The 25,126-nt window shown below is 30.6% G+C and overlaps 9 protein-coding genes across 12 annotated transcripts in view; 3 read left to right on the forward strand and 6 right to left on the reverse strand.

Moving 5' to 3' along the window:
- The window catches only part of LOC103575484 (serotriflin), a 62,981-nt gene extending 54,157 nt beyond the window's left edge, over positions 1-8,824 (reverse strand). Inside the window, exon 1 of the mRNA XM_014442530.2 lies at positions 8,330-8,824. The gene's annotated coding sequence lies outside the window, so the exon portion shown is untranslated. The remainder of the gene's footprint in view (positions 1-8,329) is intronic.
- Positions 1,187-2,627, reverse strand: LOC103575482 (dynein axonemal assembly factor 6). The gene is made up of 3 exons (XM_008555287.2): positions 2,345-2,627; positions 1,512-1,738; positions 1,187-1,444 (listed from the first exon to the last, which is right to left on the reverse strand). Exons 1-3 carry the CDS (start codon positions 2,457-2,459, stop codon positions 1,187-1,189), a joined length of 600 nt encoding a protein of 199 aa, XP_008553509.1. The 5' UTR covers positions 2,460-2,627.
- On the forward strand, positions 2,773-6,142 carry LOC103575481 (lysine--tRNA ligase). Of its 2 annotated transcripts, none has more exons than XM_008555285.2 (6): positions 2,773-2,879; positions 3,592-3,724; positions 3,800-4,249; positions 4,315-4,560; positions 5,041-5,820; positions 5,984-6,142. In XM_008555285.2, exons 1-6 carry the CDS (start codon positions 2,848-2,850, stop codon positions 6,071-6,073), a joined length of 1,731 nt encoding a protein of 576 aa, XP_008553507.1. In that variant the 5' UTR covers positions 2,773-2,847; the 3' UTR covers positions 6,074-6,142. The 2 variants fall into 2 exon arrangements, with proteins under 2 accessions (XP_008553507.1, XP_008553506.1); XM_008555284.1 differs by lacking the exon at positions 2,773-2,879 and adding an exon at positions 2,997-3,300.
- LOC103575480 (deubiquitinase OTUD6B) lies at positions 6,697-8,003 on the reverse strand. The gene is made up of 2 exons (XM_008555283.2): positions 7,793-8,003; positions 6,697-7,713 (listed from the first exon to the last, which is right to left on the reverse strand). The coding sequence occupies exons 1-2, from the start codon at positions 7,860-7,862 to the stop codon at positions 6,869-6,871; spliced, it is 915 nt and encodes a 304-aa protein (XP_008553505.1). The 5' UTR covers positions 7,863-8,003; the 3' UTR covers positions 6,697-6,868.
- Positions 8,825-9,256: 432 nt separating the features above from the next.
- LOC103575485 (39S ribosomal protein L3, mitochondrial) lies at positions 9,257-11,445 on the forward strand. 2 transcript variants are annotated; one of them, XR_549309.3, is made up of 8 exons: positions 9,257-9,487; positions 9,573-9,675; positions 9,755-9,991; positions 10,066-10,197; positions 10,265-10,425; positions 10,496-10,685; positions 10,749-11,062; positions 11,131-11,445. XR_549309.3 is itself a non-coding variant. In XM_008555289.3 (7 exons), exons 1-7 carry the CDS (start codon positions 9,426-9,428, stop codon positions 10,983-10,985), a joined length of 1,122 nt encoding a protein of 373 aa, XP_008553511.1. In that variant the 5' UTR covers positions 9,257-9,425; the 3' UTR covers positions 10,986-11,445. The 2 variants fall into 2 exon arrangements, 1 of the variants encoding a protein (XP_008553511.1); XM_008555289.3 differs by having other exon boundaries at positions 10,749-11,445.
- Positions 11,446-11,740: 295 nt separating this feature from the next.
- Positions 11,741-15,602, reverse strand: LOC103575486 (importin subunit alpha-4). 2 transcript variants are annotated; one of them, XM_053740987.1, is made up of 9 exons: positions 15,461-15,602; positions 14,962-15,113; positions 14,484-14,586; positions 14,045-14,249; positions 13,763-13,923; positions 13,450-13,676; positions 12,739-13,339; positions 12,565-12,656; positions 11,741-12,363 (listed from the first exon to the last, which is right to left on the reverse strand). In XM_053740987.1, exons 2-9 carry the CDS (start codon positions 15,025-15,027, stop codon positions 12,271-12,273), a joined length of 1,548 nt encoding a protein of 515 aa, XP_053596962.1. In that variant the 5' UTR covers positions 15,028-15,113; positions 15,461-15,602; the 3' UTR covers positions 11,741-12,270. The 2 variants fall into 2 exon arrangements, with proteins under 2 accessions (XP_053596962.1, XP_008553512.1); XM_008555290.2 differs by lacking the exon at positions 15,461-15,602 and having other exon boundaries at positions 14,962-15,356.
- A 1,284-nt stretch (positions 15,603-16,886) lies between these two features.
- LOC103575501 (uncharacterized) lies at positions 16,887-24,889 on the reverse strand. Its single transcript, XM_053740428.1, has 7 exons — positions 24,667-24,889; positions 24,440-24,591; positions 23,821-24,090; positions 21,184-21,611; positions 17,298-17,501; positions 17,152-17,225; positions 16,887-17,075 (listed from the first exon to the last, which is right to left on the reverse strand). Exons 1-7 carry the CDS (start codon positions 24,856-24,858, stop codon positions 16,938-16,940), a joined length of 1,458 nt encoding a protein of 485 aa, XP_053596403.1. The 5' UTR covers positions 24,859-24,889; the 3' UTR covers positions 16,887-16,937.
- Positions 20,899-21,990, reverse strand: LOC103575488 (elongation factor 1-beta'). The gene is made up of 3 exons (XM_008555292.2): positions 21,805-21,990; positions 21,184-21,611; positions 20,899-21,111 (listed from the first exon to the last, which is right to left on the reverse strand). Exons 1-3 carry the CDS (start codon positions 21,882-21,884, stop codon positions 20,957-20,959), a joined length of 663 nt encoding a protein of 220 aa, XP_008553514.1. The 5' UTR covers positions 21,885-21,990; the 3' UTR covers positions 20,899-20,956.
- LOC103575487 (ribonuclease P protein subunit p38) lies at positions 22,154-23,813 on the forward strand. Its single transcript, XM_008555291.3, has 5 exons — positions 22,154-22,325; positions 22,405-22,458; positions 22,517-22,633; positions 22,700-22,916; positions 23,022-23,813. Exons 1-5 carry the CDS (start codon positions 22,246-22,248, stop codon positions 23,619-23,621), a joined length of 1,068 nt encoding a protein of 355 aa, XP_008553513.1. The 5' UTR covers positions 22,154-22,245; the 3' UTR covers positions 23,622-23,813.
- Positions 24,890-25,126: the final 237 nt, after the last annotated feature.

A 25,126-nucleotide genomic window follows, 5' to 3' on the forward strand; every position in this document is an offset into this window, starting at 1 on the left:
TCAGTCAATTAACACGCGAGATATTTGCAATCCGTACATCCGTACATTCGCACGAATTAAAGTCCCATGACTTTGATCGACTGTAGCTCCTAAACTATCAGTCCTAGGATATTTTTTGCAAGGACTTAAGTTGTAGGAAATTAAATTTCCTACAAGATTGTTTCTTATCACTTTTGTCATATCTTCAATATGTCAGCCTTAAAATCAATTAGAACCCAATATTTGTAAATTTTCTCCATTTATCGTAATTCTTAACTTTGAGTTCGGATTCCAGCTAAAGTTTCAGAGATACAGTAAAAAAGCATAGGAGTAAATTTACAGGAAATTTAATTTCCTACAATTTTGGTTTCTTTAAAAAATTCATAAAAACTCATTGTTGCAAAGTTACAATCATTTAAACAATTACAAAATTTTTGGAGTAAAATATTTGAAAATTTTTATTGACTTTTTTAATATCCAAGTTTTCCTTTAATTACATGACAATTTTTATTTTTTTGTACATGGAAAATATAGTTCTAGAAATATAAAAATCTTTGAATCAAACAAACAGAACAAAAAAAAATAAATTTAATAAAAAAAAAACGGAAATAATAATAATAAAAATATATTGTCAATTGAATTCAGTGAATCGTATAAAATAACGTGTCCCTATATTGAGTATTTGATAACATACACCTGACACACTACACTCTATTTCAATATAAATACATTCATCTGCTATTTTATCCAACAACATTGTGAATTTAAATTCGTAACAAGATACAAATTTTAAAAAAATACTAAAAAAAAGTCATCCTCTAACAGTAAAAATATAAATTCATTTTTGTTATTACATTATTTAATTTATCCAGAGTTATTATTGAATTTAATTAAATTCAGCTGTATTAAATTTAAATCAATTCAATTTAATTGGATATTTTTTTTGTTTTTGTTTTGTTTCATCCTCGTCTATTTAGTTTGTGTAATTAAAATAAACGTGATAGTACTGATAAATATAAACCGATGGATTTATTAAAATTATTAACACATCGTTTAATTTATGATTCCTTCGTTAACGATAAATTTTTATGTCAAAAATAAACAAACTAATTATATTTTATTTATTCATTTATTTATTTATTTATTTATTTATTTATTTATTCATTCATTTATCAATAAAATAAATCCACAGGCCAGATTATTTAAATTAAAAATTGATACCGTCAAATTCGCGAACAAGCTTTAAAGTCAACTCCAGAGTATCCGTGTCATTATGCCACTTGGCGGATGAATTATTGGGATCAATAGAGTGCGGGGTTGGTAAATACAGCCGGTACTTGGGGCTGCGGATGTCGAAAAATTCCGACTCAACAGTAAGTTCAACACTTTTAACAGACTCGCCGGGTAATTTAACTAAAACCGTGATCCACTCGCAAGAGGCTGACCCGGGAGTTTTGAATCCCATCTATAGACAGTTTTTTTATTTTAAATTTAATTGCAATTTATTTCCTGATTGTAGTCGAAAAAATTACCCCCAAATAAATGTCTTCTGAAGTAACAGACTGCTTGAACTTAATTTCATATTCCGGAACTTCTCTGGGATCTAAAAGTTCGGCTGATGAACTGGTTGTCGCTTCTGATGAATGCCAAATTTCGTCACCTTCTGGTTTAAGTGGCGCATGCGGTCCAGTCAAATTTTTTGATGATGATGATGATGATGATGATGGCGATTCTTTCAGTGGGCCGATATCACCAGGCCCTTCATTTTATTATTTATCGAAATTAGTGATAAGTTTTTTTTATAATTAACAAGGCGCCAAATTTTTAAATAATTTTTTTTTTAAAAAAAGGCTGACGACTCGAAATAATTTTTTATTTTTTTTTTTTTTTTTTCGCGATAATCTTAACCCGGGAGTTAAAAACTTGAGAATGTTGAGAGTTAATCAGTTTTTGTTCTTTTCAATCCTGATAATAAGCCGAAGTTTCAATAGATTCGAATAGTTGGGGTAACAATCCCAAGGATTAATCGAGATTCAGAACCAATTACAATGATTTAGATTCAGTTTAAGACAATCGAAACTATTTAAGCTCGAAAGTTTATCAAATTAGTAAATCTACCGAAAGTGATTTACGAGTTATAAAAAAAAAAATAAAATATATTTTTTTTTAATGAAAACGGTAAAAAAATACTTTTTGCAAAAATTTAATTTTGAATTCAAATAAAATTTTTTTTTTCAAACCGACAAAGAAATTACAGGATTTTTTAATTTTTTTACGACTTTCCAAGTTAATTAATTATCTAATTAATTTTTTTTATTGGCGACCCCGTAATTGTAATTGATTTACATAATTGAAGAAAATATACCCAATTTACGTAATCCTTGTTGTGAAATATCAGTATCTGAGTCAGTATCATCATTCGGTGGATTAATCAATTCTTGTAATGCTTTCAAATCATTAAAATTCATCATTCCGTCCATGATTATCACTAATATTTTTTATAAATTTATGTATAAATAAATATCAAACACTAATTTCGACTATTGTAAAGGTTACACAGCTTAAAAAACAACAAACTCCGGTAGTCATGGTTACAATTTTCCCGCTAATTTTTTTTTAAATTTAAATTATTCAAATTATTTTAATGATTTTTATTATTATTTTTAAATTATTAATGTTATCTACAAAAATGTATGAAAAAATTTAACTGTTACTTTTTTTAGTAAATTTGAATTTTTAAAAAAAGCGCGGCAAAGTTAAAATTTCAAAATGCTGCCAATGGAAGGAAACGAAAACTTCAAGTGTACCAACGGTAATTGGAGGGTAAAAAATAAATTTCTGTAAAATAAAAAAGTATTTTGGAGCACGATGGCAGAGTCGGGTGAAAAATTATCAAAAAAGTGAGTAATCGATCAATAAAAATTTAAATCGCAGACAACTCTAGATAAAAAATTATCTTTTAAATCTCACAAAAATTATTCTCATAAATTATTAAGTCATAAACAAACTTAACCTATCAGTTATAATATTTAAATGATGCCACCCACGTTTTCGTTATCACAAATACTATAAAAATAATATTTATTTATGATAAAATAATTTAAATTTAAATACGGATTTACAGATTTAACAAATGGGGTTTCAGTGCTGGGAGTTTATTTTCTTTAATATTTAATTAAATGTGATAATTTAATTTTTGAAAATGTTACTACATATAACCAAACATATGAGTTATTTTTTCCCGGCATTGTCATGTTTGACTGTGATTAAACCATATGAAAAATTACGTCACATTTCTTTACATGCAGCCTCATTTAATCGGTACCAATTATTAAAAAAAAAAAAAATTGACATCCAAAAATGTTTAACGTCAATTCCAACTGTCAAAAATTTTTTCTAATAATTTATTAATTACTCAAACAATTGTAACTTTTAAATAATTGATTTTACAAAATTTTTTATCAGACCAAAATTGTAGGAAATCAAATTTCCGTTCCAAAAATGTCCCATAATGTCTAATTATCTCTAATAGTTAATGAAATATCGTCCATATTAATTAATAAATTTTTTTTAGTCTACTAATTAATTAATGAATTTATTTATTTATTGCAGTGAATTAAAAAGAAGACTAAAAGCTGAACAAAAGCTCAAAGAAAAAGCCGAAAAAGATGCCAAGGCCGCAGCGGAAGCCGACCCATCAAAAGAAAAAAAGGAGAAAATAAAAGAAGAAGAAATCAGTCCCAATGTAACCCATCTTGTCTATTAATTTAAATATTTAAATAAATTATTAATGTTACTAATTACCCATTAATTACTACAGGAATATTTTAAGTTACGCGTCAATGCAATTAATGAACTGAAGGATTCAAATGACAGCCCGTATCCCCACAAGTTCCACGTTTCGTCTTCCCTTGAAAACTTCATCGGAAAATTTGCGGAAAAAGTAAAACCCGGTAAAATTTTTGACAAGGAAGTCCACAGTATTGCCGGGCGTATCCACTCGATACGCAGAGCCGGCGCAAAATTAATTTTCTATGATCTGAGAGCCGAGGGATTGAAGGTTCAGATGATGGCCAACGCCAAGTATTATGAGAGCGACGAGAGTTTCGTTACTGACAATGATAAACTTGGACGCGGTGACATCGTTGGAGTACTTGGAGTACCGACTAAATCTAAACTAGGAGAATTTTCAATTTTGCCGCGCAAAATTACACTTCTGAGTCCATGTCTTCATATGCTGCCGCATTTGCACTACGGACTTAAAGACAAAGTAATTTATTTATTTAATTAATATTCAAATTTCGACTCTTTGTTTATAATTTTTACTGATTTCAGGAGACGAGATTCCGTCAACGTTATTTAGATTTAATATTAAATGCGAGTGTACGCGAAAAGTTTCAAATTAGAGCCAAAATAATTGCGTACGTGCGTAAATTTTTGGACGAGATGGGATTTTTAGAAGTTGAAACCCCGATGATGAACATGATCGCGGGTGGTGCGACTGCTAAACCCTTTGTCACGCATCACAACGATTTAAATATGGATCTTTTTATGCGCGTCGCGCCAGAATTGTATCTCAAGGTATTATTTAAAATAATTTTCAATTTAATTGACGAGAGTTATGAATTTTTATAGCAATGGCTGTAACTCTGAAACTTTTGGTTTTTGACGATTTTTTATAAGCATCAAAGTTGTAGGAAATTAAATTTCCTATAAATTTCATATCATATATTTGTATTGTATCTCTCATACTTTAGCCAGAATTTTAATTCTAAATAATCAGTAGAATAAAAATCAGTTTTCTAAAAGTATTTTCTTAAAAGTTGATTTCTGGGTAAACCATCAAAGATACGACAAAAACATATATATACAATTTTATAGGAAATAAAATTTTCTACAATTTTAGTTCCCATAAAAAATGTCCTAGGACTCATAGTTTAGAAGATACAGTCATTTGAAGTTTTTATTAAAACCTGAAGTTATGAAAATTAAACTTTCGATTAAAAAAAAATGAAATTGTTTATCGAATTAAAAAAGTAAATTGATGATTTAATTAATTAGATGTTAGTAGTCGGAGGATTTGATAGAGTCTATGAAATAGGCCGGCTATTTCGTAACGAAGGAATAGACATGACCCACAACCCCGAGTTCACATCATGCGAATTCTACATGGCGTATGCAGACTACAACGACCTGATGTCAATAACCGAGAGCCTGGTCTCGGGAATGGTCAAGAGCATCCACGGGAGCTACAAAATAATTTACCACCCCGACGGACCGGAAGGCGAAGGAGTAGAAATAGATTTCACGCCTCCATTCAAACGCGTCCCGATGATAAAAACCCTCGAGGAGAAACTCAACGTAAAGTTCCCCGAGCCGGAAAAACTCAGCACCGATGAGGCGAACAAGTTCCTGAGCGAGCTGTGCGTCAAACACGGAGTCGAGTGTCCCGCGCCCAGAACCACCGCGCGGTTGCTGGATAAACTGGTCGGAGAGTACATAGAAGAGACTTGCATCCACCCGACATTCATCACAGATCATCCCCAAATAATGTCCCCTCTCGCCAAGTGGCATCGCTCCGCCAAGGGCCTCACCGAGAGGTTCGAGATGTTCGTCATGAAGAAAGAACTCTGCAACGCATACACTGAATTAAATGACCCGATTGTCCAGCGGGAGAGATTTGAACAACAGGCGAAGGACAAGGATGCTGGTGATGATGAAGCCCAGATGATTGATGAAAATTTCTGCACTGCCTTGGAGTATGGGCTACCACCTACTGCCGGTTGGGGAATGGGTATCGATCGGTTAACGATGTTCTTAACTGACTCTAATAATATTAAGGTAATTCATTTATTTATTTATATGATTTATGCATTAGTAGTGATGCAGGATGACTGTCATTTTGAGTTTCGGCCATAAGACGGTCCGCTGACGGTCTTGTGACCATGACATGACGTAAAAAATTATTTGTAATAATTATTAATGAATAATTAATTTTTTCTAGGAGGTTTTATTATTCCCAGCAATGAAACCTGATGATAACCCAACCAAACACAAGGAAGATGGAGAATTAAAAACTGAACCTGACCAATAGAATGTCCTTTAATTTTTGTAACAGTTAAATAAACTCAACAGTTAATTACATACTGTTTTATATTTATTATCAATATGTAGATTTTTTTAAACATTTCGATCCTTAATATAAGTAACGCTTACATGTTTCACGGGACTAAGCTAGTAAGTGGCAATACAATAAAAATCACAAAACATTTAAATAAAAATTTTCTAATTGTGCTGTCGACTTAAAATAATTAATTTTATAAAATAAAATTTAATTTATAATTGTGCTATTTTTTATTCGTTAACTTAATTCTTATATTATTTTTACTTCGTTGAACTTTTTTTCGATAAATTTATTTTTTAAATTCACTTTTAATATTTGGCAGTTTAAATATTGTCGATATCAACAAAAAAAACTAATTAATTAATTAATAAATTTACAGGTAAATCAATTGTTACAGTGAATTGTAAAAATTCTTTACGTTGGCAGTAAATGACAGTGATGTAAAAATGATATTTTTAAAAGATCTCAAAAAAAATTTTTCAATTTTCGAATCCGAGCTGACGATCCTGATATGAAGTTAGCAGACAATTAAAAATTTTCGGATTTTTTTTAACAGCTCATTAAAAAAAAAAAAAAAATACACGTGTAGAAAATTAAAAAAACTATAAGTGCAATTTTTTGAAAAGATTTTTTTTTTACAACTAATCGTTTTTAAAAAAATCCAAAAACTAGTCGGCTTGTTTCAGAGTCGAGCTGGCAAATGTCCAGAAAAACTTAAACTGACAAAATAATTAAAAATAAATAACGTAATAATCAAAAGTAAAATCAACTGTCCTCATTTTCATCTTTAACAAACTTGGTAACAGAGTTGTAATGAGCACCGAGTTCATACATATGCCGATGGTAAGTCAAAGTTATTTTCTTACAGCTTTCAAACTCATCTCCAACAATATAAGGACTCCCAGTAGCCTGGACGACTTCGATAGGGCAGCTGAGAATTCGGGAGAGCACTTGGAGCTCAATGGCGCCTCCCCAGGCACTCGTCGACTCGACGTTGTCGCAGTACTGCTGGTACTGTTCCTCCGTCAGAACGTCGTCCGAGTCCGGATTGGTCAGGAATGGCAGGAAGTCATTGACGTTCCCGCGCAAATACTCGGCAGTTTTCTGTCTCAGGTCTTCCAGTCTCATGGGCACCCCGATGACCTTCAGCTGGTGCGACACCGCGTTGTAGAGACAATGCCCATCACTGGGTATCTCATAGATCATCAGGTCTCGTTCCACAAGAATTTTTTTGATCGTCTGGATCTCAAGGTTCCGTTTCCCGAAGACGTTGAGTGCCTCCGCTTCTATTAATCTCTGATTACGTTCCCGCTCCGCCAGAGCTTTTTTGTCCCTCCGTTTTTGTGCTTTTGATATTTTCTGCGGGTTTGCTTCTGCTTTATTGTCGTCATTTTCATTGTCATTGACGTTTGTGTCGTCATCAGTTGGCAGTATTATTGTTTCCTTTGTCGGTAAACCAGTTAAAGTTATTTGTGATAATTTGTAACTATTTAATTCTTCATCATGACGTTTGTCTAGATCTGATTCTAATTGTGCAATACGTTCTGTTACCTCACGTTTTTTTTTCTTGTCACCTTTACATACTGACTTTTTTAATACTTGAATTTGTGCTTTAAAAAAATTTATTATTATTATAATTATTAATTATTATTATTATTAATTATTGATATAATCAATAAAAATAAATACCTTGTAATTCTTTACGTTCTTTCTTGTGCTTTTGCAATAAAAAATCTTCACTATTATCATCATCAGACATTATTTATTATTATTAATTATTAATTAATTTATAATAAAAATAAGTATTTTATTTATTATTATATATTATTGTAGTAAATAATAAATAATAATTAATTTTTACACTCTCACGCTTGCAATAACCTCTTAAATATATTTTCAAAAATTGCCGCCAGAGGCGCGGACGAAACAAAATGGCTGCCGTGTGGCGGCAACGAAATTTTTTCGGAAAATAAATGACTATCGTAATAATTAAATTTTTGTTTGAGAAATTTTTTTTAATTTCGCGGCGATTAGAATTTATATAATGGGGGTTGTAACTTTTTATGATACCGAGTTTTCCTACCAGCCATAATTTCATTTTTTTTTATAATCAAATTATTTTCAATAATAATTTTTAAAAATTTCATAAGTTCAAAATATATTTTTCAAATTTACAAATCTCTAGATTTGCTGTAAAATAAAAATTAAAAATTAATAAAGACTCACCATCCTGCTCTTCAACATCTAGATGTCCAACTTGAAATGATCTTGAAGCTAGGAGTATCAGCTACTTGAATTCATTTTTAAAATCACTCACTAACTTAACTAACTCACGACACTTAACACTTAATCACTATTATCACTTATTAATTAACTAATTAATTTACACAACAATAATTATTATTTAAAAATTCCGCGATTACACGAAACGACCCGATCCCACGAAAAACCAGCATCAACTGACTATCATGGCGTCACTGATCAGCGAATCAAAAGTTTATTTCAATCAATTTTAAAATCGAATCGAAAATTTAAAAATTTTTAGACGCGGGACAACTTCAGTGTCATCAACTTCAATCGTTTTCAAAATCACACTAAATTGTTTAATTAACACACGTAATTTAACACTTTGTCACTATCCTTACTTATTAATTAATTAATTTACTTAACTATAATTATTATTTGAATATTCACAGTGCGACCGCAGAAACCGACCCAGACCCTACGACAAAAATGTATCAACTGACTATCATGGCGTCACTGATCAGCGAATCAAAAATGTTTTCCAATCGATTTTAAAATCGAATCGAAAATTTAAAAATTTTTAGACGCGGGACAACTTCAGTGTCATCAACTTCAATCCGTTTTCAAAATCACTCACTAAATTAATTCACACACGCTACTTAACACTTAATCACTATCGTTACTGGTTAATTAATTAATTAATTTACATATTTATTATTATTATTTAAAAACTCCGCGACTGCATAAAACGATCCGGATCCCATGAAAAAAAATCACCAACTGACCATCTTCGCGTCACTGATCAGCAACTAAAAAATTTTATCCAATCGATTCCAAAATCGAATCGTAAAATTCAAAAATTATCAAGCGCGCGCTCTGTCATCGAGTTTTAAAATCAATCTGCGCACAATCTACTGCACAGAAAATTCTCATTTTTTACTAGCATGTAAATTAAAGGTTATAAAATAATTTAAAGGCCCCTTAATTATAAATATAAAATAGTGTTTTCATATTATATATACATTAATCATAAATAAGTAGATGATAAAGTAAAATAATTAATTAATAAACAAAAATCATGGGGTCTTTTATAAAAATGCGCTCCGGATTAAATGTCCTGAGTAATTTATTGAAGCCCAGGTAATTTAAATTAATTATTACAACAATAATATATAATTATTCATTATCATTATCATTATTAATTATTATTAATTTTTTAAAAAAGACTCGAGGTAATGACGACAGTTCCATATCGTGAGCGAAACAGTAAATTAAATCCAAAGCCAAGGAAACGTCTCCCGCCCTGGCTGCCAAAGCAAACTCGAACAGTAATTACCTGATTAAATAATTAATCAATTAAATAAACAATAAGTAATTAAGACAACCTGATTTATTTAAATATTTTAGCTGTACAGAGATGACGTGACGTCAGAAAATCAATCGTTTGTCAAAGAATTACTGGAAACTAAGTACGGAACTCCAGATCCACTGAGCAAATGCTACTCGCCTTTGAAAGTCGCTCCTATTGAGCCAGCCGTTGAATGGTTTCCTGGGTCTAAAAGAACTGGAACTATTGCTCGTAAAATAGGAATTTATCCCATGTGGTTGAAAAATGGCAAGAAAGTTCTCACAACTTTATTACATGTATTTATTTTCCTCTGAATATTCCCTCTATCTAATGACTGGATCATCTAATTAATTAATTAATAAAATTACAGATTTGTGATAACCACGTAATCAAATATATTCCCCCAGAAGAATGGGAACCAGGTTTCAGGACCAGACACATAATTCCTAAAAGAAAATTGGGATGTTTGGTTGTCGGCGCCGAGAGCTCTGACCCGCAATATGTAATTTTAATTTATAATTTATCTATTAATTAATTAAAGAAAATAAACTTGATGTTCATTATTTTAGTTCACTAAACAATACTGCGGATTGTTCACCCAAGCTGGCGTGATGCCTAAAAGATTGCTGACGCGTTTCACTGTCAGTCCAAATGCGGCATTGCAGCCTGGAACTCCATTGCTGGCAACTCATTACAGAGCTGGTGATGTCGTTGACATAAGAGGGAAAACGTGAGATGAAAAATAATAAATTTCATTTATGAGTTGAAGTCTAGAGATTTAAATTTAAATTTAAAAATAGAATGGACCGGGGATTTCAAGGGGTAATGAAACGATGGGGTTTCCATGGTATGCCGGCGACTCACGGTGTCACCAAAACCCATAGACGACCTGGTAATATTGGATCCGGTGGTCAGAAGGCTCGAGTTATGCCTGGTACTAAATTACCTGGACACATGGGCAATAGATACCGTATATTCCGTGGTATCAGAGTAAGTTTTTATTGGCTATTACTGGATAATAAATTTTTACTAATTAACGATCAATGATTACAGATTTTGCGGGTTAATTACAAGTACAACGTGATATGGGTACTGGGGCAAGCATGTCCAGGAGAAACAAACTGTCTGGTCCACGTCTACGACACGGTGCTGCCTTTGAGATGGTCCAAGACACCTCCACACTTTCCTACTTACATCCCCAAGGAAGGCGAAACTCTGCCCGAAGAAGTATGGGCTGAAGACGTCCACCAGTTCGACTCGCCCACAATTGAGTTCGAGCCAGAAAAATAAAATCTTTTATATCGTTTATAGTTTTAATAAAAATTTATGTATTTAAAAAAATTACAACTCATTAATTATCACCCCAGGTAATTCAAATCAACGTGTAAGTGGTATAGGATGGAAAATTAGAGTAAAATTTAATTTTGAATTTCAGGCTCAACTTTTTTCGAGTCGCGGCAATTTTTAATAAATTGAGAGAATTAAATAAATAAGCAGTCATTCGCTCCGCATTTAATCTGCAATTTTTTTGCAGTGTAAAGAAATTGTCAGATGTCTGTTACTTTCAATCATAATTTTTTCAGTACCAGGCACACTTCAGTTTTAAATTAGGTATATAATTATTATTATAATTAATAGTATGACATAATAAAAATAAATAAAGTAATGCATTATTATTATTGACAAAAAAATTACTTTAAATGCTAATTTTATTGTGGCTCCATACAGAATGTCTGTAACGCTACTTAATGTAGTAAATTTATTTAAATTAATTGTCAGTTAATAAACTTGTTTTTATTATCATTATTATTATTAATATTACTTCAGTAATCAATCACTATAAATTTTAAACCGCCTAAAATATACATAAATTCATTTATTTTTAATAAATTTAATGAGAATGAGTATGAACCAAGACTCACTTTCAGTAATTAATAATTAATAATAATAATAATTAATATAATTATAAAGAGCAACGATTATAAGCACAAAACATATTTATTATTATTATTTTTCTTTCTTAATATCTGTAACTCGTCATAAAAAAACTTTTTACGTCATTAGTCATTACACAATGATTTTAATTATTCTTCAATTAATTAATAATAATTATTATTAAATCTATACATTTCCGATGTCAAAGATAAAAAATAAAGAAAAGTAATTATTTTTTAAATGGAAGATAACGGAGAATGTAAAAAAAAAAAAAATATTGTAACTGTAATTATAAATAATAATTATTTAAGCTTTATCGCAGCTCGTTCATGCTTTGCCAAATGTGACTGAAAGATTACTTCGGATGGTCTTTTATTAATTAACGTATTGATTTTGTCTTGAGATCCAGGCCGTGGTTTAGTCTTTCATGGCATTTGGAGGCCACATTGCGAATCTTGGTTCTGGTGCCGTCGCTCTCGGTGATAAGCGTGCTGATGGCCAAGCGCTTTTATCATCGAAGTAAAATTATTATTGAATTATTTTGAGTTAGAGTTAGATTTAGATTTAAATGATGATGATAATAGTGATGGTGTCTTTTTGACTGCGGCACGGATAAATAATTCGTTATTGTTTTTACGTCTCAGAACTTGAACCCTTCGTTCGGAATAGTCGCCGTTGGGTCGAAGTCGAATGATCCTTCACCGACTTGCGGTGCCAGGTTTGTGTCATCCGTCTGAGGAAATTTTTTTTTATTAATTACCAAATACTAGATAATTTACATTTTTTTAAGGCGATCTCAGACAGCGCCCCCTACTTTTAAAAAATTTTAAATGACAACTGTCAAAAGTGTATTAAAATTTTAATTAATTAAAAAAAATGTTGAAATTTTTTAAAAAGTAGGAGGCGGTATCTGAGAATGATCTTAAAGACTTACCTCGTCTGAGAAGTATTGCTCGATAATATCATAAGCTAATTTATAAATTTCTACATTCTCATGAGCTTGCAGCGCTTCTATTTTATCCAAGCCTATTTAAATAAATTTATTTTATTAATAAACAAAAACAAAAGCAAAAGTTATCGGTAATTAAAAATGAAATAAAAAATATACCAGAACACTCTTCGATCATATTAGCGAGCTGTTCAACTTCGGGACCGGCGAGCTTGAGCATATTGTTAATACCGTCCAGCACAACTTGAATAACCTGAGTGTCTTTACACGAGAGTAAATCACAGAAGGGCGCTATGACTCCTTCGTGAATTAACCGCGCGACTTGGTCCCTGTTTCCACTTATAGTGAAGTTGCTGATCGCCCAGGCGGCTTCCTTTTGCGTTTGGAAGTCGGACTTCGAGAGGTTGCGAATAATCAGGGGCAGAAGACCCGCCTCAATCACCGCCTCAACCTGGGACTGATTTCCCGCGGTTATGTTCGACAAAAACCACACGGCTTCTTTGCATATTTTGTCCTTGGAGTGAGTCAGCAGATTGTGGAAATGCGATAGCGCACCGCAGTTTAATACAGTCTGTGTCTGCTCGTCAGTTCCTGTCACAATATTGCCCACCGCGCGGAGTGCTGCTGTCTGTAATTTAGTTTCTTTGTGCGAAAGAAGCGGTATCAGTCGCGGTACAACTCCGCTATTTATCACCATCTGGATTTGTTCATTCCCACCGTCTGTTAAATAACTTAATGCCCAAACGGTATCAATAAGAATCTGTAATTAAATATCACATATAAATCAAAACCTTTGTAAGCTTCCTTTTTTCTAAATTTGAAATTTTCATAGCGGGAAGTTTAAAAAATAAATAATAAAATTATAATTACATTGACGTCTGTATGAAGAATGAGAGCGTTGAGTGCTGGTAGAATTTCTTGTATAGTTTGTACTGGTGGCGGTGGGTCTTTATTTCGACATAAATTGACAATTACCCATGTAACGTTACGTAAAAATGTTATTGGTATTTCTGGTTTGATAAATGTCAATAGTGGTTGTACTACTCCAAGTTTGATAACGTAATCTCGAGGTATTGGTCCATCACCAATGATATTTCCTGTTAAAAATAATATGCCGCGATAAGAACTCAGTCTTGAGTATATATTTATTTCATAAAAGAGTTTATTCAATTTGATGGGTTACCTAGAGCCCACACGGCTTGTTCACAAACATTTTGTTGACTTGAACGTAGTAACTGTAAAAATAGTGGTACTGCACCAGCCTGCATCACTGCTTGTGTCTGAGCAGAGGTCCCGCTTGCGATGTTTGTTAAAGCCCATGCTGCTTCAAATTGCAACGACGGACTGTAAATAATTTTTAAAAAATTAATCATTTACCCTCGGTACTTGCAACAGATAAGTCGCCTCCTCATTATCACTGAGTCAGATCCCCGATTTTAAATATTTAAAATAATAAAATACATACTTTTCATGTTGCTCAAGACAACGTACTAGTATCGGTAAGATTCCGCTTTCAATTAATGGATCAATTGGAGGATTACGATCAGATGAAAGTAATTTTCTGGCAGATTGCACAGCAGCCAACTGCTCAGCAGGATCTGAACTCGCCGCCTTTTGTACCAATTCCATTAAGTTTATTTTCGATAATGTCTTTTCAATGTCGTCTTCATCTAGAAATTTTTAAAATTCATTTTTAAATTTCCATAAACATTTACCGCTCATTCGCTCATTTTTTTCTCCGTTTAATTACCAACAAAAATAAATAAAATATCTGAAGGATGCTTTTACGGATTTTTATCACGTGCTATTGTAATTTATATAAAATTACGTGATTAAAATAAACCATTGCAAGGAATTAATTGATCAATTACATAACTAATCAATTAATTAATAAATATAATTACCAGTAGATTCAGTAACTGGGACATTTCTACGTTTTTGTAAAGTTTCCTCGCGTTTGTTTTTCCTCAATTCAACAGTAACTTCATTCCTCCTTCTCCTCATCTCCTAAAATTAAAAAAAAAAAAAATGATTAATTATCATTAAAAATTAATTAATCATCCAATCAACACGTGGTTTAATTACAGCCTCAGTAACAAGACTACAAAATATCATTATTAAATATTTGTGATTAATTATTAATTATTAAAATTAAAAAAAAAATATATATATATATATACATATATATATGTAATTATTTTATCACAATTTAAATGCCGAACATTCTAGTTCCCACGCCTAATTTTTCATCCATAAAAATTTAATTCCATGAAAAAAAAATTTTTTTAAGACGAAATTAAAAAGGTCTAGGATCATAATTATAAAAAATAATGAAAATATAAATTAAAAATATGTGATACATAATAATTAATGTTCACTTACATCCTGGTCTTTGCCTTTGTTCTTGAACACCATCATCCGATTCTTGTTTTGCATTTCAGCGGCCATTTTTTAACACTAACCAAAATTAACTTTTTGTTAACAATTACAAACTTAAAAAATGTTTGCTCAAATAAAATAATAAATGCCGGTTCCTAAAAATAAATATTCTGGGCTAATTAATTTATAAATTTGTTATTTATTTATAAACAAGTTTAACTAAATAAATATTTATTAATAAAAGAGTAACCCAACGTTTATTACGTTGAATTTCACTTGAGCAACTGCATTACGTCGCGTGGTCGTAATGTGAATAGTGTCTCTTTTATATATATTATATAGATAGATAGATATATATATATATATATAGTAGCTTATACTATACACTACTACGTTATACTTGATACTTATATATTTTATCAATATTCTTATCAAATGAGAACATAAAACATGATATAGATTTAAATTTTAAATTTGAATTTTTTGAAAAAATTTATTTTACCGGGTAATTTTAAATTAATTATTTTTCTATGGTATTTATACTTGAATGTCACTTTTATTAAAAACGTGGATAAGGATAAGTATTTTTTTTAAAGAAAAAAAAAATGCTGGTTGCTGGTTGGAAAAAAAATCGCAATCTTAAGCTCAAGACTGTGTCAGAATTCGCAGAAACAGAAAATCCTGGCGACGTGATGATGATTTCGTGCTCGGTGGAAATGGATTTTGGGCTTTAGTTGTGGGCTTTTGACTAATGGGAAAACAAGACGCGGGAAACTGATTGGCCGGTTGTAGATTTAAGCTGTGGTGGAAATGGTACTTGAATGATAAATTAGGAATCGATACTCATACAATCGATACTTTTAAATTTTGCGCCGAGTTGGCGCTACTGCGCGTTGCTGTACTCAGCGTTCAAATTTTTGCTAAAGTGGGGGGCGAGAGTATCGCAAAATATCGATTGCTTTGTAATCAACTGGCGGTTCGATAGCGACAGTCAGTATCATCGAAAATGGCAGTAGTAGTCCAGATACTTTACGTTTAAATTGAAACCCAGTATTGCAGTTGTGTAAAATTGTGCAGTGATTTTAAAATTTATCTTTTGTTAATTTAAATTGTGCAGTGTTTGTGAAATGTGAATTGTGTAATGTGTCTGTGGTGTGAAGTATTGAGTGTTCAGTGCTAGTGTAAAGTGTTGCTGATGACCGATGCTGATATCTTCCTGATTCCTGAGCAAAATCATCTGGCATCGTCTGGTGGGGAAATAGCAGTTAAGTGACGTTGTTTAGCTGCAATACACTTGGAGCAATTTAATTCAAATCTCCAAGTGTATTAGGATACCCTTCTGCATATTATTTTCCCGCCAAGGTTTGTTCAAACACTCTAGTGTTTTTTTTTTAATATTTGAAATATTTTTGTCATGTTTCGCCGCCATTTTATTTTAACATACGAATTTAAATTTGCCTCAAATTTTTAATAATTTATTTTTCAAATATTTACATTTACTGCGCAAATAATAATAATTAATGAAGTATATAACCCACCAAGGGAGGGGAATAGGGTTTTCCAACCCGAGTATATATTTGAGCCGAAGGTGCGGCTATTTTTCACTAGATCTCTATTTGAAAGTTTAAATTATTGCGCTAATTTTTATCGTTCGTTTTCCATGAGAGAAAAGTACGACTTTTTTCCCGCTAAGCAGGACAGAAATTTAAACATGAGAAATTATGCTATTGAAAAGTATCAATTTTACATATTTTTAGTTAAAGAATTCGAAGATTTTATTCAAAATCGTTTTTTCAATCTAAAAATCCTAAATTCAATTTATTTATTATTCATCAATATCTTAAACTTTTAATTTTTTATAAAAATAAACACAATTATTTGTGTACAATATAAAATTTTTTATTTATTACATGGTTTTAAAAAAAAAAAAAAAATGATTAACATAAATTTGATTAATATATTATTAAATGATAAGTAAATTAGCTACTGAACGTGTTCATGCAGGTTCTGTAAGCGTTCTCGTACTTAGGAGGTAATCCACCGTTGCACCCATTTCCGCCAAGATAATGAATGCGCACGAAGTCATCGCAGTTTACTACACCGTCTCCATTACAATCCTATGGTACATTCAATAAAATATTTAATATAAATTACACAAATAAACTGAAAATAAAAATAAAATAAATAAATTACCTGAGCAAAACGGTCCATGTAACCTTGGACGGCGTTAGCGGCACAGAAGGGATCATTTACACAGCGAGTCCATGCTGTTGATAAATTTAATAATGATAATTAAATATAGTTAAATATATATGGTATGTAATTGGAATTAAAATTACCGCCATCAGCATTTGGTGATTCATTATTGAGCGTTGGCTTTCCACCGTCAGCCCAGTAGGCCCAAGTGATACGAAATGGACCGCAGACATCGCCAAGACATCCGGTGCTGGTATCGCATTCAGAAGCGGCTTCACACATGCATCCCAAGCATGTTTTTGGAATCTGCTGCGCCAAAGCTGATTTACCTTCTGGTGCTTCTTGTGCTGAAGAATAATAAATAAATAATTTTTATTACTCGCGTGCTTGGAATAAAATAATTATTTTTTATTATTAAACAAATGATTTAATTATTTAGATGAGGAAGAAAACGTGACTGTGATAAATAATTAAGGTTTAGGATTTTTTTAAAAATCACTCCGCATACCGAGTGAATAGGGAGTTTTTTTATTCTGATTCGGAGTTTCAATGTTGAAATCAACCCTTACTCCGAAGCGGAAAAAAAAAACTACAGCAGAACAAAACAGAAAATATGATTTTAAAATCCTTGAAGATCGCGATGTTGTATTGATGAGATCGCATTGAAGCTCTCGTGAAACCAGATTCCCTTGAACTTGTATTTTATTTAACAAACTGGAATTCAAAAAGTTGAGATAAAGGAACTCGCGAAACCGGATTCCGATTCATTTTATCTGATACTTTATTTATTTATTTTCGGGACTTAAATACTTTGAATCCAGCATATCTATATATAAATAAACGTATGTAAATTATGTATATGTATATATAGATTGCAATATAAAAAGTTTGATAATGGAATGATGACGTAGCTTTACGCCCACGCGGGTGTTTGTCCTTCGACGACCACGCAAACCAAACGAAATCGGGCCTTAAAATTAGAGTTGATAAATATTTTGTTATGGTGAATATGATTAAGGAATTGGTGGATGATGAATAGTGGGCAAAAAACATGTTTATAATTTAGATGGGGGTTTAGATATTTAAATTTATTTGAAAGCTGATTGATGACTGTAACTGATGATTGAGTAAATTATTATATATTATATGGGGAAGATGGGAGGTCGTTTTCTATTGTACCCGTCACTAGATTATTTAATTTTAATTGGAATAATAAAAAAATAGGTCATACATTTATCTATTATCTAGTCAGATAATTTATTATAAATTTTTTTTTTTTTTTTTATTAAATTAAAATTTAAATATGGAGTAATGTAATTTTGAGTTAAAAAAAAAATTATTAAAGGAAATTCAAATTTGTTTTTTTAACTTCTAAATAGATTTAAATTATTAGTAAAATTAAATCTATCTGTATAATTCAAAATTAAGGTCATTGTAAATCGAAATTAACTTTTGTAATTATCAAAGTACCGTAAAAAAAAATCATCAATAAAATTACTGAGTAATTAAAAAAAAAAAAAGAATTTTTTAAGAAAACAATTAAATCTGTCATTAAAAATCTAATTATTTGAAAAAAAATTTAAGTTTACATAAAAATTTTTATGAGTAAAAAAAAATTTTCTTGTAATTTTTGAAATCTCAAAAATAGTTTTCTAAAGGAAACTTTTAGTAAAAAAAAATTTTAAATGATAATTATAATTTTGAAAATGACTTACCGTAAACACAAGCAACGACAAACAATAAAACAAAAATTTTCATTGTTATTGAAGTATTTAAAAATATAAAATTTAATTAAGTAAATAAACAGACAGACAGAAAGATCAACGAGAATAACAGTAAACTGGATACCGATTCGCTAGATCGTGTCTTTATATACCAGGCTTCAATGTCGCGAGTCGTCATCCCGCGAATTTAAGTGGGGAATCCAAGAACGTCCATTGCATCCACCGTCGAGCAATTACATGTACTCACTAGATTTCAATTAATTCAAAAAAAAATTATATTAAATATCTTAAATAACGATTTTATAAATAGCATAGATTTTTCGCCAATAATAAACTCAAACTCTTTTTTTAGCGGCTGTTTTTTTCCTTTTTAATGGAAAAATAAAAAATGAGTGAATAAAAAATCTTGTCATTTCATTGTTTCTATTCATAGTAATATGTTACATTATAATTGAACTTGAAGACTTTTAATGATAACGATCAGTAAAATCCCAATGATATAATAGAATTATCAGAATAAAAAATAAATAAAGAATTTAATTTTTATAAATTACATCCGCGATATATTTTTTTAGGTAAAAAGAATTTTATTTACTTGTAGTTTATAATATTTTTTAAATTCTTCAATAAAAATGTGACCTTTTAAATAAATAAATAATGAATCATTAAAAATATCATTCGAATTATTTCAATTACTCAATCTATATAATATCGATTACGATTTTTTTAAAGACAAAGAAATTTAAAAATGAATCAAGTGACCAAATAAAATGAAAATGCTTCAGATTTATTTGTCTAAAGTTTAAATTTTTTTTTTAATGACTCAATTTAATGAAAGATAATGGTTTAGACTTTTTCACAGTACTTGCAATTAATTAATTATTAGTAACGAGAACTAATTGCTCAATATATATATTTTATGTATATATATAATAGAGACTGATAATAAAAGTGATGACGTATTTTTTTAACGAGTTAGAGAATAAAAATTGCGGTTATTTATTGAAATTGTTCCGGTAGAAAAAAATGATATGAGAGTAAAATATTTTTATTTTAAATAAACCGGCTTTTAGGAAATATATACAAGAGTTTTAAATTTTCGATGCAGACGAGTTGGTTTTTTTTTTTAACTCATTTTAAATGAGAAATAAATTTTTTTTGAAGAATAAAAGTTATTTTAACGATAGTCATATTTCATACAAATATATGGGATGTATACACGACATATGGGCAGTAAAAAGGGAATTTAACTTTCTAAAGTTCGGAGTTCGATAAAAAATGACGTGAGATTAAAAAGATCATGAGTTTAAATTTTATAGTTGTAAGATAACCTTTTTTTTTTTAATGAAGAATATTGAGATTAGAAATAATTGAGATAAAAAGTAGAAGAAATTTATTTTTTAATGGTCACCTTTGACTTATAAATTTTTTCTGTCATCGAACTATCGGAAAAAATTTTAATATTTTTAAAATAAATTCTGTAGTGTTAGTGGCTGCAATCATTCAATTATTTGTGGGAAAAGTTTTGTAGATATCAAATTTAATGGGAATTTTGTCCTCTATACTTTTATTCCTGATAAAAGTTACTGTCAAGTCAATACTTTATAAGATAAATCGATTTCTCAAACAAATATTTTAAAAAATGTCATTTTCTACTGAAAATTCAAATAAATCTTTCGAACTATCAATCCTGTGACATTTTTTGTCAGAATCAAAATTGTAGGAAATTAAATTCTCTACAATTTTTATATCTTTGAAAAATTCTCTAAAACTGATACTTTCCAAGTTATAGCCTTTTATTTGCTTAGACATTTTATTTTTTTCTGAAACTCAAAATTACTAAATCGTAATTAATTTAATTAATCAATCGATAATTATCACATCGTCAATACTAATAGACAACGTGAAAAACAATTACTGACTCTCAATCAAACATTCAAGACTCCGCCAATTAAATTACTAATTAAATAAAAAATAAATTACTTACAATTAAATTAAATACAAAGACAAAACTAAAAAATTATTCAAAAACGAATTACTTTATTTAAATTCCAAAATAATAGACGGTTAAATAAAATTTAAATTTTATTGAAAGCTGCGATGTCAACTGACTGAACATGATCCTCAAAGTCCTGAATCATCTCGGTCAGCAAATCAACTGACACTTTTTCATCCTCGACTACGCACATGATCTGTAGTTTGTTGATTCCATGACAAACTGGCACCAGTTTAGCTGAAAAAAACACCACCCATTAGTCCACGAAATAAATTAAAAAAAAAACAAAATTTTAATATCAAGACTTACAAGCTCCCCAAACAAGACCATCCATCTCAATAGAACGGACTTTGTCTTCTATTTCCTTCATGTTGGTCTCATCGTCCCAAGGTTTGACATCAAGGACAATACTGGACTTGGCAATGAGTGCCGGCTTCTTGGACTTCTTTTCAGCGTAAGCTTTGAGTCTCTCCTCTTTAATTCTCGCAGCCTCAGCGTCTTCTTCTTCGTCTGATCCAAACAAGTCGAGGTCGTCATCATCATCAGCTTTGGCAGCAGCTGGTGCTGATGCTGGTGCGCCGACGCCCAAACTTGCTGGTATTTTTTTAGTACCAGGTAATTTTGACAGCTCATGAGACTTGATGTGAGTGTACCACCTCAAGACATGGGGATTTGATGCAGTCGGTGCTTGCCCAAGTGCTTCAAGTACTGCGACATCAGCTTGAGATGCCTGCCAACTGCAATTTATAAAATATATCAGCAAAAAACAAATATATGAAAGAGAGTAAAAGAAATAACCCAAGATTTGGATTCTTGAATTTTTGGATCAGTTCCAGGACAAAGAATTTGTAGAAAAAAATGAAAATTATGTATTTATAAATTTAAAAAAATGCCGACACGTGCTAAATAATTATAGTTATATTTAATTACCCTTCGACGTAACTGCGCTCTGATAAAAAAGTATCAAGATCCTTAAGACCTTTGGGAGTTTTCAAATCACCGATAGCCATTTTTTAAATTATTTAAATATTAGAATATTATTTTTTAATAAGATAAAGGCAAGACAACCTCAAAAGTATGATACGTTGCCGGAAGAAAGAGAAATTTCAGCAAAATTATAGAAAGAGAACGAAGGAATGGACCGGCTGCAATGGTGACGTTTATTCCGGGAGTCGGAAACTTTTAAAACGTGCTCTAGTGTTTTTTTCTGTAACTATTTTTGAATTTGCCAACAGTAAGTACTGTCATTTATTATTATTATAATTATGAAAATTTGAATTTTGGTGTTGGTTTAGAGGTTAAGTTCAAAATTATAAATTTAAATTAATTAATAATTGTCGTGTAATTTTTTAAAATTTAAATATTTAAATAATGAGTAACAAAAAACAAAAAAATGTGTCTGCTAAAAAGTCAATGCGCAATGTTTTGGCGCAACCATATGAATTTATTTGGTAATTAATTTTAATTGTTAATTAATTTATTATTTTTAAATATTTTCGAGTAATTAATTTATTATTTAAATAATTACAGGCCGATTTTAAAAGACACTGATGATATTAATGAATTAAATGACACTTTGAAAGAGTGAGTAATTAAAAATAATTAATTTAATTAATTATCAATTAAAATTAATTTTCTGTAGATTGTTACCCAAGAAAAAGAGTGACAGGAAATTGAGCTGGACGCAGTTACGTAAATTGAGTAAAGAAGAACGCAAGGATTTAAAAAATAAAACTGGAGATGAGCCGGATGTCAATGCGTGGGTTTTAATTGATTAAATTAATTATTGATTGAGATGTTAATTGCTGGTAATTATTTTTTTTAGTGATAAAATAATTGTAGGAGTAAACGCAGTGACACGTGCGGTTGAAAAAAAAAATATTTGCTGCATTCTGTTAGAGGCAGATGTCGATCCCATGATGATGATCAAACATATCGTGGTGATGGGACAGAATAATGACATTCCAGTTGTTCTGCTACCTGGATTAAAAAAAACAACTCTGGGAAAAATAGGGTTTGCTAGTCTTGTACTAGGACTCAAAGTAATTTTATTATTTTTTTTTTTTTAAATTTCTTTATTCAGTAACTTTAGTAAATTAAAGTTTTTTGTTTTCTTTCTGATAAAAATTACATTACATTTTTCACAGAAATCGGAAACTGAAGAAAATTCTCATTTTTATAAATTATATGAAAAAATATCAAATTTATCAAAGTCATTCCCGAAGCCTAAAGATCCTGAGGAATTATTCAAAGAAGATTTACTTGATCATAATCAGCCGGACTCAATCATTCAAGACTTGTCATCAGTACCAAAGGATTCAAATGATAAAAAAACATTTAAACCTTTCGTTCTGTCCTCTAGTATCTACAAATATCGCGGCTCTGTCTCAGAAAGAGTTTTCATTCCCCCAGAATTTAAAGTTGAAGCTGAGGACTTTATTTCGCTCGCTGACATCAGTGACCTGAAAGAGCCCGAGCTTAAGGTGTTAGGAAATCGCTACATGGACATCGATCAGAATAAAATCCAAGAAAAAAATCAAGAAGAAGAAGAACAAGAACAAGAACCAGAAGAAGAACCGATGGATCAAGAAGAAATAAAATCAATAAATAAATTAAATAAAAAACTAGAATTATCAATTTACCAACCGCTCAAAGTAAAACAAATTCAGAAGAATCCAAAGCGTTTGAAGGCAACAAAAATTCCCAAGTCGAAGACGAAAGTTCCCATTAAAAAGAAAAATAAATAGATAATTTATTTAAATTTATTTATTACATTTTAATTGGAAGATTCTATAAAATATTTACAATTTGGTGTTATCCGTTATCACAAGTACGCGAAATATCAATTAATTAGTTAATTACTTAAATGAACATACGTATGTACCAGTCTTATATACATTTATTGATAATTGATATGGATGGGATGTGAGGGAGATGCAGATGCCTCAGATCGGCAGAGTCGGCTTGACAGAAGACTTGAACATCCTGCCGAAGAACATGAGTCCTGTAGTGCCCCCGGGGATGTGACTCACGAGGAATGACAAGAGCGCTATTATTTGCAGGACTGCGCACAAGACCGTCAGAGGTGTCGACTGAAGGTGCAGAGCGAAGTACAGAGTCCCTGATAATGTCAGCAAGTAGGACAGTGTGAAGCAACGCTTCTCTTTTGTGAACAGAGACTTCAAGTAGCTGATAGGTCCCCAGAGGAAACAGAAACTGCAAATAGATTTTGGTGAGAGGTTCAATTTGGTGGTTTATTGATTTGTTGATATTTTTAAATTTTATTTGAAATTATTGTTTTATATTTCGTCATGTGAATTCATTTTTTTTTTTTTTAGTTGAGTTGGAAGTTTTTGAAAAATTTTTTTTGAAAAGAATTTGAAATATCATTTATTTAAATTTTGGATAAAAACAGTGTAAATTATTTTTTAAAAACGAAATTAACAATGATTTCAAATTATAAATTAAAATTAATTTTAAAATTAGAATTTAATTAAAAAGAAGAATGAATTATATTTTTAATAAATAAGTAAAGTCTTAAATGAGTTGGTAGTAAATTAATTACCTCATTAAAAAAAATACACTTCCTAGTGAATACAACAAAGCAAATTTACGTGCTTTCAAAAGTAAAACAGGAATATAAATAGCTGATAATGAAAAACAAAGAACTCCCATAAATATACAAATGGCGAACCCAGTCAGCCGTTGGAATTTCGTCTGATAAACAAAATGATAATTAAATTATTAGTGAGGGTAAATTTAAATAGATATGTTTTGACGTGTCAATCTAACCAGACTGGGACAGCAACTCCGCTGTGTGTCTTGTAACCATCCTGGCTCCTCAGTGTTTTCCTCTGTTGATTTTCCGAACCATTTTCCCAGCGAAGGCTTTGGTATCGTCACTGTCGGGATCGTTAGTTTATATTGTTTTTCATTTTTGTTACTCAGTAAATACTCGCTCAACTCTCTGTTTAAATCGGCCATTTTTAAATCATAACCTCTTTGCTCCAGTGCTTTGACAACTCGAGTTTCAAATTTATCGACAACTTCTTTATCAACTCAACTGCTAGATTATTTTTTATCAGATATAGATAAGACTTTATTATATTATTTAAAATTTTATACATTAGAAAACTTCCGTAATTTTTATCAGAAAAAAAATTTGATTACAATTTCGAAGAATAATTTTATTGATAAAACTCTAAGTAATTAATTTTACAGTTGAAAATTTTTTCATTTAACGATGTAAGTA

Source organism: Microplitis demolitor, chromosome 7 (genome assembly GCF_026212275.2).
Source record: "Microplitis demolitor isolate Queensland-Clemson2020A chromosome 7, iyMicDemo2.1a, whole genome shotgun sequence".
Lineage (NCBI taxonomy): Eukaryota > Metazoa > Arthropoda > Insecta > Hymenoptera > Braconidae > Microplitis > Microplitis demolitor.